Source organism: Leguminivora glycinivorella, chromosome 6 (assembly GCF_023078275.1).
Source record: "Leguminivora glycinivorella isolate SPB_JAAS2020 chromosome 6, LegGlyc_1.1, whole genome shotgun sequence".
NCBI lineage: Eukaryota > Metazoa > Arthropoda > Insecta > Lepidoptera > Tortricidae > Leguminivora > Leguminivora glycinivorella.
The window spans coordinates 24,567,892-24,583,315 of NC_062976.1; the positions used below are offsets into that span (position 1 = coordinate 24,567,892).

General features: G+C 36.9%; 1 protein-coding gene across 1 annotated transcript in view; it reads right to left on the bottom strand.

The window, feature by feature from the left end:
- Positions 1-15,424, bottom strand: part of LOC125226809 (nephrin) — a 790,592-nt gene that overhangs the window by 47,976 nt on the left and 727,192 nt on the right. Inside the window, exon 14 of the mRNA XM_048130914.1 lies at positions 3,604-3,840. Coding sequence (XP_047986871.1) covers positions 3,604-3,840 — 237 coding nt within the window. The remainder of the gene's footprint in view (positions 1-3,603; positions 3,841-15,424) is intronic.

Below are 15,424 nucleotides of genomic sequence, written 5' to 3' on the forward strand. Positions count from 1 at the left end.
GCACAACACAAGCAAGTATTGTTGTGAACAATTAACAAAAATATTTTTTGTTCACAACAATACTTCAGTGTTGTTTGTCAAAGAATATTTAAAAATATCGTGAAATATATCCCCTGGTTTTTCGGCTTTTTGTCGTATCAATATCGGCTGTCACAGCTCATGTTAACCCTCATCTGCTCATCGCTTCAATAAATCTGAACAACACTGAATTCGCTTCCCGGTAAATTTGAAACCTAGCTATGCATACCGGGTGGTTTGGAACAAAGGAACAAACCGATAGTTTAGATAATGAGGTTTGAAATACCTAGAAAATATTGGTGAACATATTTGATTGATATTGGTGTCATTATAAGTAGTTAGTAAGTACCTACTTACATAAATAATTGTGATATTCACGATTGTGCGCGAGTTTGTCTTTAACTTTCTAGGCAAGATGAGATGTACGGATGTGTCATGGCTATTTCAGTCAGTCTCAGTACAAGACGTACTGACATTGTTTGAACATACGCCATAACGAATACGAACGTTTACGGAAAAGTACGAAGGAAAAGCTTCTCGCACTACATCTGTACTACGAATCGTGACCCGAATCTTCGTGAATGTCACGACCAATGGACATTCATTATATTATGCCGTAATCCATGAACTCAGTTCCTAGCTATTTTTTTATTTATTTATATTTATTTATTTGAGGCATTTTTATGTCAGGTGGATTTGTATTAGAAGTGCCACTATAATATTTTAGTTGCAAGATAGACTGCTGGAGTTTTTCAATGGAACGAAAAAAAAAACAAAAAGTAAGTAGGACCACAGAAAATTTATCCATATCCATCCTGTATATTTCGCCTACACGTGTCAGCCAATGAGGAATAAGGGAGCGAATTACTTTATCCCATTACTCCTTTATAAATAGACAAGTGAATTACTTTTAGTATATTATTATAAAGGAGTATAGGTACAGTCGAGTTCATATATATGTGAACATTTCTTCACCTTAACTCGTTGCAACAAGGTAAAACCGAATTTAAAAAATATATTATGGCAATGATTACATTTTATTTTTATTTTTAATATTCATTAGTTCTGTTAGATATTAAGTTAGATATAATAAATAACAGGGTGTCATGAATTGCCTACTTATACCTGTAACACCTTATTATGTAAATATGTTCATGACTATGCAATAAATGAAATATGAAATATGAAAATAAAAAAAGGGTTCCGTAGTTTCCCGTATTTTTCTCAAAAACTACTGAGTTTTGAACTGGATAGGACTGGACTGGATAGGTTTAGTAGTTACTGAACCTCAAAACAATTTTTCTAGAAAGCCTTTATAAAGTTCTACTTTTGTGATTTTTTTCATATTTTTAAACATATGGTCCAAAAGTTAGAGTTGGGGGGGCCGGGGCACACTTTTTATTTCCTTTAGGAGCGATTATTTCCGAAAATATTTATATTATCAAAAATCATTTTAGTAAACCCCTATTCACTTTTAAATACCTATCCAACAATATATCACAAGTTGGGGTTGGAATGAAAAAAAAATACAGTCCCCACTTTACATGTAGGGGGGTTACCCTAACAAAACATTTTTTTCCAGTTTTTATTTTACTACTTCGTCAGCGTGATTGATATACATACTGGTATCAAATTTTAGCTTTCTAGTGCTAACGGTCACTGAGATTATCCGCGGACGGATGGACGGACAGACATGGCGAAATTATAAGGGTTCCCAGTTGACTACGGAACCCTAAAAATGTACACATATTTATGAACTCGACTGTATTAGTAGCATAACATACTCCTTTATAAGCAAATGAGATAAGTGAGGCAGCGAGTATACTCGGTTGGAGCGAAACTTCGTTCATTAGACCGCTTTCAGGCTGCCTCGTGCCGTGGCTCTTGCCTCGTGGGAGGCAAGTCAGGCGGTACTCGAATAGTGAGTACACTAAATAAATCTGTTGTGATATATATTGTAAATCGTATGGGGACCTATGTGGCAAGTCAAAATTACAATTACAATAATGATATTCCATGAGACACCGACGATCGGTCTAGCCTAGTGCGTAGTGTCCCTGCCTGTTAATCCGCGGTCCCAGGTTCGAATCCCTTCGACATTTATTTGTGTGTGTGACAGATATTTGTTCATCATGTTTTCTATGTACATAAGTATTTGTATATTATACAAGGTGCTCGCGAGGAACCCGCATAACTTGAACCACGCGTTTCTGAGGCCAAAAGAAAGAAAAAATGTTATATGAATTTTAAAATTTTTCGCCAAAAAATTTTTTTTTTGTTTTTTTTTTTTTACTTTTTTGGACGTATTTTCACATAAGGTAATTTTTATCCATGAAGTTGGCAATTAAAATTAGTTCCTTAATTTATTTTTCTAAAAACCAAATTTTTTGGAAGTTTTTCTTGTCACATTTTGACATCTATCAATGACTACTGTGAGACTATGCTCCACAATAACTGCGCATCAGCGCCGTTAAGAAGACCTTTTCTGGTAACAATACGGAAATGTTTTTTTTTTTAATTGGCAATAACTCTGAAACTAGACGAAATTTAGAAAAGTTTATATGACATTTTAGTCTTAAAATGTGACCAAGAATATGCCGTTAAAGTTATATGGGTTCCTCGCGAGCACCTTGTATATTATCGTTGTCTGAGTACCCACAACACAAGCCTTATTGAGCTTACCGTGGGACTCAGTCAATCTGTGTAAGAATGTCCTATCTATAATATTTATTAATTTATTATTTATTTATTTATGAGAGAAGGATACTTACATTTCATGCAATCGGATGATTTTAAGTCGGAGAAGATTGAGAAATAAATGATTTTCAAGAGTAAGTACTAATTATAGTTGGACAGAGCTTGAGAAGTTATTTTGCAAGACTGTGCTTAAAATACTGTTTAGTACAGGGTATGCGCAGCCGAATGGCACAAACGCTCACGAAACGAAACGCTAGTAGATATCTATCTCTATCGCTCTTGCGCATTGGCGCGACAGAGCAAGATTACCTTTCGCGGCGTTTCGTTTTCGTTTCGCGTCGCAGAAATGCCATTCGGCTACGGGACCAGTACTATTAAGTCTTACGGAGCATGATTGTAATACATTCAAGTCTTCTAACGGCCTTCAGTCTAAATTTAATCATTGATATTTAATAACAAAGTCATAGTTAAATGAAATGGAGCAAGGTTAAATTTTTTAAAGTGTTTTTATATATTTGTAGCATTCTTTTTAGGGTTCCGTACCAAAAAGGTACTAAAACAACTTGCGACTCTGTCTGTTTGTCACATTACTAAATATATCGAGAACTACTAATGCTATTGCTTTGAAGGAATAGCTATATGTGAGTGTGCACGGGAAAACGACCCACTATGTCGATTGGTATAAAGCCGTTTGGCAGTTTATTCATATAAAGATACAAGTAAATCTCACCTTAATGGTAACCGACAAAGTGGGACGTGAACAAATTGAAAGTATTTTTTTAAATATATATAATTTTATGTATGCGTTATCCTATTTATTCAATAAGATTATTTGGTTAATTGAATTGCATTATTGTAGATGTGGTAGGTACTAAAAATAAAACTTACAGTAATTATTTGGTATAAGATCCGGCTCGGTGTCATCATGATCCGGCCTCTTGATCTCGTCCGCCGGCGCGGGGGCCATAGTGGCGCGCACGGCCGGCGCCGGCGGCGGTTTGGCTCGCGATCGGCGTCGGCGTGACAGCGCGCACGCGCCGACGAGGAGTGCGCACGCGCCGGCGCCGAGACCGAGCGCGCCGACCGCGCCGGCTGTGCTGCCGAGACCGAGCCCCGTGTCTGATGCTGGAACAATAAACCATTTGTTAGTCTCAGAAAATACAGGGTTTTTTAAACAATTAAGTGTCACTGTCGGGCGACAATTATAACCGTGGTGAAACAGGCCGTTTGTTTGTCACTGATCGACATCGGTGTCGGGTTTTTTCACATATAAAAGAGTGTTTCACAAACAGTCACAAACAGTAGGAATATAAGTTGCTGCATGGATAGTACTGATGTTTTTTAGATAAATTGTCAAATTAAATTGTATGACATCCTTTGATATTTCCGATGACTAAATAATTATAATTATACTCGTTACAATAAACATGCGTTTAAACAGATTATCATTTACATAACTCTTGTTGTGAAGTCTTATTAATTATCCGATATTTCATGGAATCACCGATTCGCGGAATACCGAAAATAATAATTAATGACGGTTATCGCTTGCAATATGACGACCTGCTGAAATACGTTTCAGAAACCATATTCCAAAGCGTTTTCCATTGTGAGAGTTAATTTTGAAACTTGATTTTGGACCTTGTTTCGTGAAAAATACAGTCGTGATTTATATGTTCAAGGAACACTTAATTTTCTTCGCTTGCTGGGTACTAGAAGCCCAAAACAACGAATAGAATTGATGCTTCAGATGAGTTCGGATGTTCACACCTTATTGGTTCTTACGAAACGATAACGAATAAAACGATAGCGAATGCGGGAGAAAATTGTTATAACGGTCTTCAAAAATGCCTCGTGGGCGTATTGTTTTACTTCGTTGCTCGCGACCTCCGACATTTCTAAATAGAATATATATTATTCCAACGCTGAAATAACACACTGTAGCAGAATAGCGAAGCTATCAAGGCCCCTCGCCCCTTATTCTAAAGGATTCATTGTAATAAAAAAGGTGCAAAATCAAATTGGCACGACTCGGGATGGAACAGGAGTCGGAATTAGCATTTTGTATAAAGAGTTCCGCCGTGGGACCGAGATCGCAACGTTAATAACTTAATTGAAAAGGCTGGGAGGGGTGTCACAAGGAGTAGCATAATTGGATTTGGCGTCATTTATGCGCCGGTGATGCAGTTCGATCGCCTTCGAATAAAAAGTTTGCTCTAAGGCTCTAATTAACTCAGGTAATTAAATCGTGTAGATGGGAGCTTCGGGCCACTCAATTATACTACCATGTCAACGGCGAGTAGACTTTATGGTCAATATAACTTTGATAATAAACGAGCCTGAACCGTTTAAGGCTCCAGGCGCAGACGAGTCGTATGTCAGGTGAGGCGACATGTCCGCAATCTATTTCGGCAAGTGCGAAGTTTTAGAAGCAATTAGCAGTGCTCTGAGCCGTCGACGCCGCGGCGCCACGCCCCGCTGCGGTCTGCGGCATATTACGTGCACATGTGGCAAGTTCGCGCGACTTGTTACTTCCCAACTTGGCACAACATATCCCTGCTCAATTCCGACTGAGACAGCGCTAATGTGGATTGCAATAAATTTGGTAATAATGCCAGCAAAGTTAAGCACGTGGCCGCATCAGTCTCGGCCGACATCTCACTAAGTGGGACAATGAAACGATTTGGCGCCGTCGGTGGGATCGGCGGGGAATGCGGGCTATTTGTAACTTCAATAATTAATCAAGGTTTAGGGCAGGTGCTCGCGGCGACGATACTCCTTCCGGGTCCCTGCACGCATAAATCATTCATTTCGTACAAATTACCTACTGTAAAGCTTCTAAATTCTACCTGGCTATTCGTGATCTTTTTGATTTATTACATTTTATACTGTCATAATTTACTTATTTGAAAAATAACATGCCAACTCTGTGTTTGAGACTTATTATGAATCTCAAATAAGGACATTTGAATAATTCTGGACTAGTTCGACATTACGCACAGCGATCTGCCCGCATGTGATCGTCAAAGGCCACTCGCGTCTCCGAGCATACTTCACGTCCGTGCTCGGTCGCTGGAACAGTTTAATTCGACACTGATACGTGATCCATATGCGCTGTCGAGTTACTGACGCAAGCGACGCGTGGCAGCGTAGGTATACTTGAACCTGTGTTATTTTTCTCTTATCAATCGCGTGTTATGAGAGTGTTGGGTCACAAGAGGAGTCACGCCAGTATTTTAAGTTTTGTATTGTTACACGGGCAGGTTTCCGTAATACAATTTCTAGAGCCTATTTCGACTGACGTAGCGAAAGCACTGCTCCTGTGCTGTCTAGAAACACATCTCTTTTATTATTTTAGTATAAAATATGAAGGCTTGCATTATATGTAATCTTAAACCACAAGACTACAGATTAAATAATGTAAGGCGGTATTAGTACAGTAGATAAATCCTTCCATAGGCTATACTAATATATCTAATATTAGTACAGCCCAAGGAACATTTACTTTTGAAAATTTAATCTCATGCAATTTTCAAGGCAGCGGTTGGATGCAAAGAGCCTTCTCAAGCCGCCTGAGCCCACACGCGCTCGTGGATTATTCTAGTTGGCTAATCATTAATGTATCGTGGCGGCATTGGTTCCTGCCTTCTGCCTTTATCATAAGATTTAAGAGAAGTTTTAGAATACTTTACATGATAGCCTAAAACATCACGGAAATTGTATGTCATTTTTGAGTAACCATTTGGAGATTTTTCACACAAGAAATTTTTAGTGAAGTTTATCGTATCGAGTAACGTCAAAAACCTATAGCAAAGGCTCTGAAAATTACTTTTGCAGGTAAGCGTTTACTAATTATTTTAAACTGTCTTCTGAACTGGCTAAGGTAGCATTTATTTCAATATAAGAGTCCCACAGATAATGACGTGTTCGCCAAACAACGTCGGCTTGTCAGTTAATCGTAAAAGTTAACAGTGGCGATTTCGCGTGGTGTGTAAGGATTTATTTTTATTTTTAAATAGAATACCTTTTGTATAAAATTTCTGTTAAGCTCGGTATTGCTAATTAATATTTTTAATTTTGACATGTATATTTTTAATTTTATGAATAACTGAATATGAAATATTTATTCATATTTAACTATTATTCATATCAGATATTTATTATCTAAAGTAGGTGTCATTTTCAAATTATAAGTAGGTACATATTTGCTACATCAAATAATATTAAAGGACATATTTCCAACACAAGATCCTGGGACTAAACTTGTAAACTTAGATACTTAGCACGAGCTCAAAGATTTAATTTAATACCGGTTGAGATTGCCTCCCAATGCCTCCTTTGATAGAGTTATTTAATCTAGTATCCGGCTTTACAGGCAAGGCAAAGGCGACGTGAAATGATATAGGAAGTATTTTCTCAGGGGTATTTTCTAGATACAGATATTAGTTAACTAGATTAATATCGTGGTAATTGGATGATAATATACATTAGTATCGTAGTGGCGTAGAGTAGATTAAGTAGGTATATGTGTTTTGGTTTGGTGGTACAAGCATGTTTCATATTTTAAAATATCAGTGTTAAAATATAAAATACTAGCTTTTGCCCGCGGCTTCGCTCGCATTAGAAAGGGACAAAAAGTAGCCTATGTTACTCTCCATCCCTTCAACTATCTCCACCTAAAAAATCACGTCAGTTCGTCGCTCCATTTTGCCGCGAAAGACGGAGGACAAACAAACGGACACACACTTTTCCATTTATAATATTAGTATGGATAGGCACAATGATTATTTTCAAAGAACTGAAAGGGACAGTTTTGTAAGGCAAAATATTGACATCGCGGAGAACCTAATATTGACTTTGTTTTTTTTTGTTAGCTTTTTAGGGTTTTTAATAATAGTAAAGTCGTAGAAATTCTATAATGAGATCAGAATACGAATCTGTAAGCAATATCAGATTAATTTAAAACTACTGAGCGTTAAGCCGCTGTAATAATGAGTCATAGGTAAGTTTTATGACATCAATTCTGCAGCGAATGAAGTTTGACAAGCACGTGCGTTTACGTACTTGAGTAGAAGTTACCTGCAGCGTCCTGAATGGAATCACGTCACTATAATGGCGACCGGCGTCGGACGTGCCTTCGTTACCTTTCGCAATTAAGTTTTTAAACTGATTTGCTTCTTTGTCAGCGATAGAGGGAAAAAAGAGTAAAATTTATTGAGTACTTAAGTCTGAGGGCTGAGTAGTCAAATAGGTACTGTTTTAAGTAAGAAAATGATCACATCACGCCAACTTTTCTGGCACGTCACGAATGCATGAGTGTATTGATAAAAACTGTCAAGAGCCAAAACTTTATTGGTTCATGCAAACTAGGCACATTTTCATTTACTTATTCGTTCAGTGACACCACAATAGTATAACTTATGATAAAGAAGGTAGGCCTCATTGTATTACGCTTTATAATCAGACTAACTTTTGTCCGAGGCTTCGCTAACGTTAGAAAGAGACAAAAAGTAGCCTATGTCACTCTCCATCCCTTCAAACTATCTCGACTTAAAAAATTACGTCAATTCGTCGCTCAGTTTTGCCGTGAAAGACGGGCAAACAAACAGACACACACACTTTCCTATTTATAATATTAGTATGGATGATCCGAATAGCATCTGTATCAAAAAAAAACCGGCCAAGAGCGTGTCGGGCCACGCTCAGTGTAGGGTTCCGTAGTTTTCCGTATTTTTCTCAAAAACTACTGAACCTATCAAGTTCAAAACAATTTTCCTAGAAAGTATTCATAAAGTTCTACTTTTGTGATTTTTTTCATATTTTTTAAACATATGGTTCAAAAGTTAGAGGGGGGGGGACGCACTTTTTTTTCCTTTAGGAGCGATTATTTCCGAAACTATTAATATTACCAAAAAACGATATTAGTAAACCTGTTCACGCCAGTAATTGACTTAAGGTGCGTGAACTTGCATTAATTATTTGTATTGTTGTAATAAAATTAGCATCTTGTAAAATTAAGACATATATTTAGAATGATAGAACATTTGACACTGACAAACAAAAATTATATTCTTCTTGACTGACTTATTGTATTTAAAGGTTATAAAAAAGGTTAGATCGCTAACATACTGCCCCTCCTTGAAAGCCTAGCTTTCAAGAGGCTCAAATGAGCGTAATTCTTTAGGCTAATAAGTAGCCTAGAGACGGCTTGTTCGATGAAGCTGTTCTTTGTTTTCATGTTGATGACTGGCCAGACTTCATTACTGCCAACATATAGTTTTTCGTTATAATCCAATGGCCATTTCAATGGTGGCAAACGATCGTCCATGACCAGAAGTATGTTGTTGATGATTGGTTTCCACTTGATAGGATAACTTGCTGTTAAACGAGCTGATATATAAATCATCAGTGTCTTCACTTTACATGACGATAGCGACATCCATGGTTTCTTGGTCGTTCGACAAGGAAGTGCCCAGGCGTGAGTGAAGTTAATTGAAGACTCCAGAGACAAAGAGTCAAAGGATGGAAATCACGATTGCCTCAATCAATGCAAACATTATTATAATAATTTCTCAACATCCTCATTAATTAGCACTAATACATAATGAATAATAAAATAATAGTTAAATAGGTTTCACTGCTGCCTTCTAGACTCTACCGCAGTCCGAAGCCTACACTGGACAAGAATGACATAACATAACAGTTTCTCACTACAAGCGAACTCTCCGATTTGCCATACGTATAACGTTTGTAGCATTCTGTTCAATTTAACTTTAGCTAAGTATCTAAAATATGCGTACAATTGTAAAAATATATTGAACTATAAAAATATATATTATAAACATATAAAGAAGGCGCTCGCGCTGGCCACTTAAATAACACTTACGCTAGATAGTATTTGTCTAAGAGAAAACGAATATGTACGAAACTGACATTTCTAAATTGGCCCCACAGACCTTCTCATTTGATCTTGATGTTAGAATAAGATTATAAATAAGACCCCACAGACATGGCACATGAAGGGTGGAGAAGAAGGTACATAGGGAGAGAAGGTAAGTTTTCATTAATGTTTGTAGTTAGCTAGTTAGTTAGGTTTAGGATAAACACATCACACATCTAGTGTCAATCGTAAAAATAATAAAGCTTTGTATATACGATGGTTAGATGTCACTGTTCATATAATCAGTGTAAAACATTAACGAAGCGACCACCAACATAAATCAAATATCATTTTCATTGAGGAATATAGTTAATTTGAGTAGCTTTAATTTGCGATTAAGATCCTTTGTTGCCTTAGAAGAATAAATAGACTTAAATCATATCGTAAGTATTACACACACTTGATTATAAAGACTGATGACTTGCTATAAAGAATTAGATTAGGCTACTCAAACACTGGTTTCTCAAGGAAGCAGGGTCCTTCGCAGCACACGAAGTTCAAGATAATTATTGTTGAGGTTTGACACCCCTTGACGCCAGATTTATTGAGTTTGAGAGATCTATAAGGAATTACGACAGGTAATCAGTTTACAATTCGCGATTTACGTAATGTTGTGTTATAAAATACTCGAGAGTTGAAGTTTCGCCTAAGTGACTTAAAAAGCTCTCGTTCACTTAGTTTATGCTCATGGACTTCGTGGTTGATTATACAGTTTTTGGAGTCGCCTAAGGCGTCCTCCGGGGCCTCACGGAGTGAAAGTTCATTTTGAGAGAAGTTGCATCGAGTAGAACATGCTGAACCTTGGCCTGTCGGACCAGAAACAAGCCAACCTAGATTAGACTCTTTTAGGGTTGGTTTGTTTTTGCCTAATTCGATTTTCTTGCATTCTACAATATCCCAAAATACATCACCGCCCAGCATTATGTCGATTGGGGACGGATGATGAAAATTAGGATCCGCTAACTCAAGAGACTTAGGAATGTCAAATTTGGATGTATCAATTTCAAAACTTGGAGCAGTTTGTGCTATCTTTGGCATTATTAGACATGGAACATCAATTTTAAATTTACCGTCTTTGGATTGCACTACTACATTACACAGTTTTGAAGCACTGCCAATTATGCAATCATTTAATCCAGTTATAAGATTTTCGTCATTATCAGTGTAGGTAAAGTTCAACTTTCTTTGCATTGTTGCAGATATATATGAAGATTGACTCGCTATGTCTAATAGTGCTCTAGCATTGTGAGTTTCCTTTGTTACAGGATTGACTAAATTCACTTCAGCAGTGCACAAAAGCACGTAACCTTTCTTAGCCTGAGTGAATGAAGACATTGCAGTAGTAATTTTTGTGTTTTTAGATAAATTTGTCTCATTGTTGTCATTAACTTCAACGTGTAATAATGTGTTGTGTTTTTCATGGCAGTTCCTACATGGACCTAAGCGGCAACGATCATGATAATGTCCAGGGCGCAGGCAATTCTTGCATAAATTGTGTTTCGAAACTTCATTATGCCTACTCTCTACTGACATTGCCTTGAACTTGTCACATTCGTAATTGAAATGATTTTCTTTGCAAAATGCACATATTATTTTTGTTTTTGTACCTATGTCATTATCACTAGCGACACTAGCTGTGTACTCGTATTCATTGTCACTTGTTAGTAATGTTGTAATATGTTTGTGTTCCTTTATAGAATGATTAGTTTTGTCCTGTTTTTGCGTAGAAGTACCGCACTGTATCGTCTCTAAGATATCTGCTCGATTACGAAGAAACACTAACAAGTCATCGAGCTTGGGAGATACTTTAAGTGTATTTCTGTGTTCTTCCCACTTTCTACTAGTGGCGGCATCTAGTTTGGACACCATCATGTATATAACTAATGTATCCCAACTGTCAGTGGGCTCTTTGAGAGTGTGTAAGGCGCGTAAGTTTTTGGAATAGAAGTCAATCATGAACCTGATAGCCTTGTGGGATTCTCTAGTAATGGGTTCAAAATTGAACAATGCCTTAATGTGATTGTTGATCAAAATTCTTTCATTATTGTACCGCTCGCATAGCAAATCCCATGCGGTTTTGTAGTTGTCACTTGTGAACTCAATAGACTTTATAACTATAGCTGCTCCACCCTCCAAAGATGAACGCAAATAATGAAATTTATTGATTGCTGGAATGGACTCGTTATTGTTTATTAATGAATTGAAAGTATCACGAAACTCCATCCACTTTGCATAGCTACCATCAAATGAAGGTAATTTTATAGTCGGAAGCCGAATTGGACAATGGACAGGTACATGAGAACTGTCGTTTGTATGAATAGAACCTTCGGCCCGAGAAATAGCTGTAGCATATTTAGTAGTCACTGGTTGGTTAGACTCAAGTATCAATTGTGACAATGAAATCAACCTTATGATGGAATCTTCAACTTGTTCCCGCTCTAATAGCTGACCGGCTAAGTTGATGTCATCCAAAGTTTCAATTTCTGACTGCACTTCATCAAATTGAGATAGTAATTCTTGAAATCGACCTAGTTTAAGTTGGAGTTCACCGAATAAAGCCTTAGTGAAATTCTCCGTCGAAATCGCCTTTATAGTGTCAATATATTTTTCAAATAAAGTAACTTTTGCCTTTATGGTACCGCGCTTGCGAACTAACGGCTTTAGTTTGTCAGACATTTTGTAAAATTAACTATATTTGCATTCGTAATTATACTGAGAAACTGGCACAAATAAATTGAACAGAAAGTACTAAGAATAAATTGAAATTCAAACCGTGTAAGCCACCGTATTAAACAAGTGGCAAATGGGAGAGCTGTCTGCATGCAGTGATGCTGATATCCTCGCGATCAAGCGGATGAACTACGCAGATAGCCAGCTTACACCCGTATCTCCGGAAAAATCTTGAAGGCAGTATAGCTATTATTCCCTGAAAATTATAATGACGCTAAAACAGAGTACGATAATATGCTATATTTTGCTTTATTTAGTTTAAAATTAATTCCGAAAAATATGTAATTTATTGAACTAATTTTCCTGGACTATTCTTATACTCACTGGACTATTTTTAATTCATTGGACTAAATTTTAACTCATTGGTCTATTTTGAAATTTGAATAAAAATTGTTGTAAATATAAATAAAATAGATCTCTAGTTGTTATAGTTAGTAAGGTATCGTAGTATTTGTAATGTTTTAAGTAAATTGTAAGCGTACAACCTTGAGCAGGATCGAGGCAACCTTGAAAAAACGTGTAAGTGATTAAGTTAGTTATTGAAAGACTCCACGCCAGGGTTTCCTTTCCGTCCTTTGTAGCTCTGTTGTCCTTTTATTGTTTTAGCCGGACTCCGGGATTCCGCTCGATTCCTTGATCCGATGCTCCGTATTTAAAGGTACTTGTTCATGAAACGTAGGGTCACCATATGTTCACGCCAGTAATTGACTTAAGGTGCGTGAACTTGCATTAATTATTTGTATTGTTGTAATAAAATTAGCATCTTGTAAAATTAAGACATATATTTAGAATGATAGAACATTTGACACTGACAAACAAAAATTATATTCTTCTTGACTGACTTATTGTATTTAAAGGTTATAAAAAAGGTTAGATCGCTAACAAAACCCTTATTCATTTTTTAATACCTATCCAACGATATATCACACGTTGGGGTTGGAATGAAAAAAAATATCAGCCCCCACTTTACATGTAGGGGGGGTGCCCTAACGAAACATTTTTTTCCACTTTTTATTTTTGCACTTTGTTGGCGTGATTGATATACATATTGGTACCAAATTTCAGCTTTCTAGTGCTAACGGTTACTGAGATTATCCGCGGACGGACGGACGGACGGACGGACGGACGGACGGACGGACAGACAGACATGGCGAAACTATAAGGGTTCCTAGTTGACTACGGAACCCTAAAAATTGGAGTTGTAAAATATGAATATCAGTATTTTTATGCTGATAGATAACGAATTTGCAAAATTAAAATTTGTACTACATCTTATATGACAAAATAGTATGATGGTCAAATATTGCGCAGATCGCTTCGCTTTAACTTTAACCGTCGGCGTAAAGGTTTATTTCAATCACCCGCGTATCTGATTATCCGCCATTAGCGACCGGCTGCGCTGCAATATTCCCGAATTAATTACGAGCGGAAAAATACAATAACGCGCATAAATCATTGATAAAGTGCAATGAATAATGATTATTCATTTCGTTGTCCGGCGCGTATCGGCGGGTTGATTTATCGGCGCGCTCCGACGGCGGCGTCGGCGCATAAATTATCGGCGCTCGGCCGTCGACACCTCTGCTGTCGGCGCCGTCAGCGTCTAACGACTAACTTTTACCGGTACCCGCTTCATTTTCGATGTCATACAGTTACTTAACAAATTTATCAAGTTTGTAGGAAATTGTGCTTGGAAACAAAGTTAGCGTTGTCAAGTTACATTGGCTATGAATTTATTTAGGTTGTAATTTAGAGTGAGGATTAAATTGAATTTAAATTGAGTTCAAAACTGATCGATTGCATACCTCTATAAACAAACTGTGTACCTATTTTGTTAAACATTTAGGAGCATGAAATAAAACTATATGGAAACGGATTATATCGCGTATAATGAATTTACAATTCTTCCCGACGTTACTCGAACACTTTACAGCATTCGTGGTCAACGGATAATAGTTGAAGATTTCATGAGTAACTATCGCGGTAACCGAAGACAATATCATTTAGTAGTATTCAATTAGTACTTACAAAGGAAATAATATTTCGAGTTGAAAGTAAACTTAAGTAGTATAAATAAAATAAGAGAAAATAAGCATCCACAAGCGGGATGACCTCGACGCATTTTGCAGCGACTGGCCGGAGCAGGCGGCAAATCGTGATGGGTGGCGGAAGAAAGGGGAGGCCTGTGCCCAGCATTGGGACACAATTATTGGCTAGTAAAAAAAAAAGGATCCACAAACATTTACGAACCACGTGCGATACAATCATATCTTATAGGACACTAAGTCTTGATCCGTAGCGTGTCGAGGCCGTGAGTGAGAGAGAAATACATTATGTTTCATTTATAACTATTATTCACAAGCATTCTGTCACCTGTGAACTACACAATTCTTTACAGGATCCATAGGATCGAAATAAATAAATCCACAATATTTGCAGTCGCCGGACATATTTGCCGATCGGTCGTGCCTCACGATGTCACGATCAGTCGGCTCTGCACTTTTTATTGCCGTGTCCTTGCAAAGCTGCCCATAAAACATACTGATGCCTATAACAATATCAATCCTTTAAAATTAAGTATAAAAAGCACATTCTGAATTGTCAAAAATTGTATATAAATTAAGTGCCGATTCTATAACATCTCTGTTTTTGTGTCAAAGTATAAAATAATAGTAATAAGTAAAAATAAAAACCTGTTTCTCTTGATTAAGTATCGTGGCTCACTATAATGTTTAGTTTACTTAGTTCAGTATAACTTGTCGTTGTATTGTGGTTATTATTTATGTTATTATATCTTGTAAATTACACATATTTGTTATGTTTGTATGTAATGGAAGGGTTGCCACGGAAGACCAGCGTCAAAGTATCCAAAAGGTACCTTGACACCAAGCTGAGTGGAAACCTTTTCAGTGACGTTTTATTTCAATTTTTGTGACATCTTTTTGTAATTTATAATGTTTAAGCGTCCTGGATAAAGTTTTTTCTATTCTATTCTATTCTATTCTATTCTAACATACAGCGCTAAATATATTCAGAAAA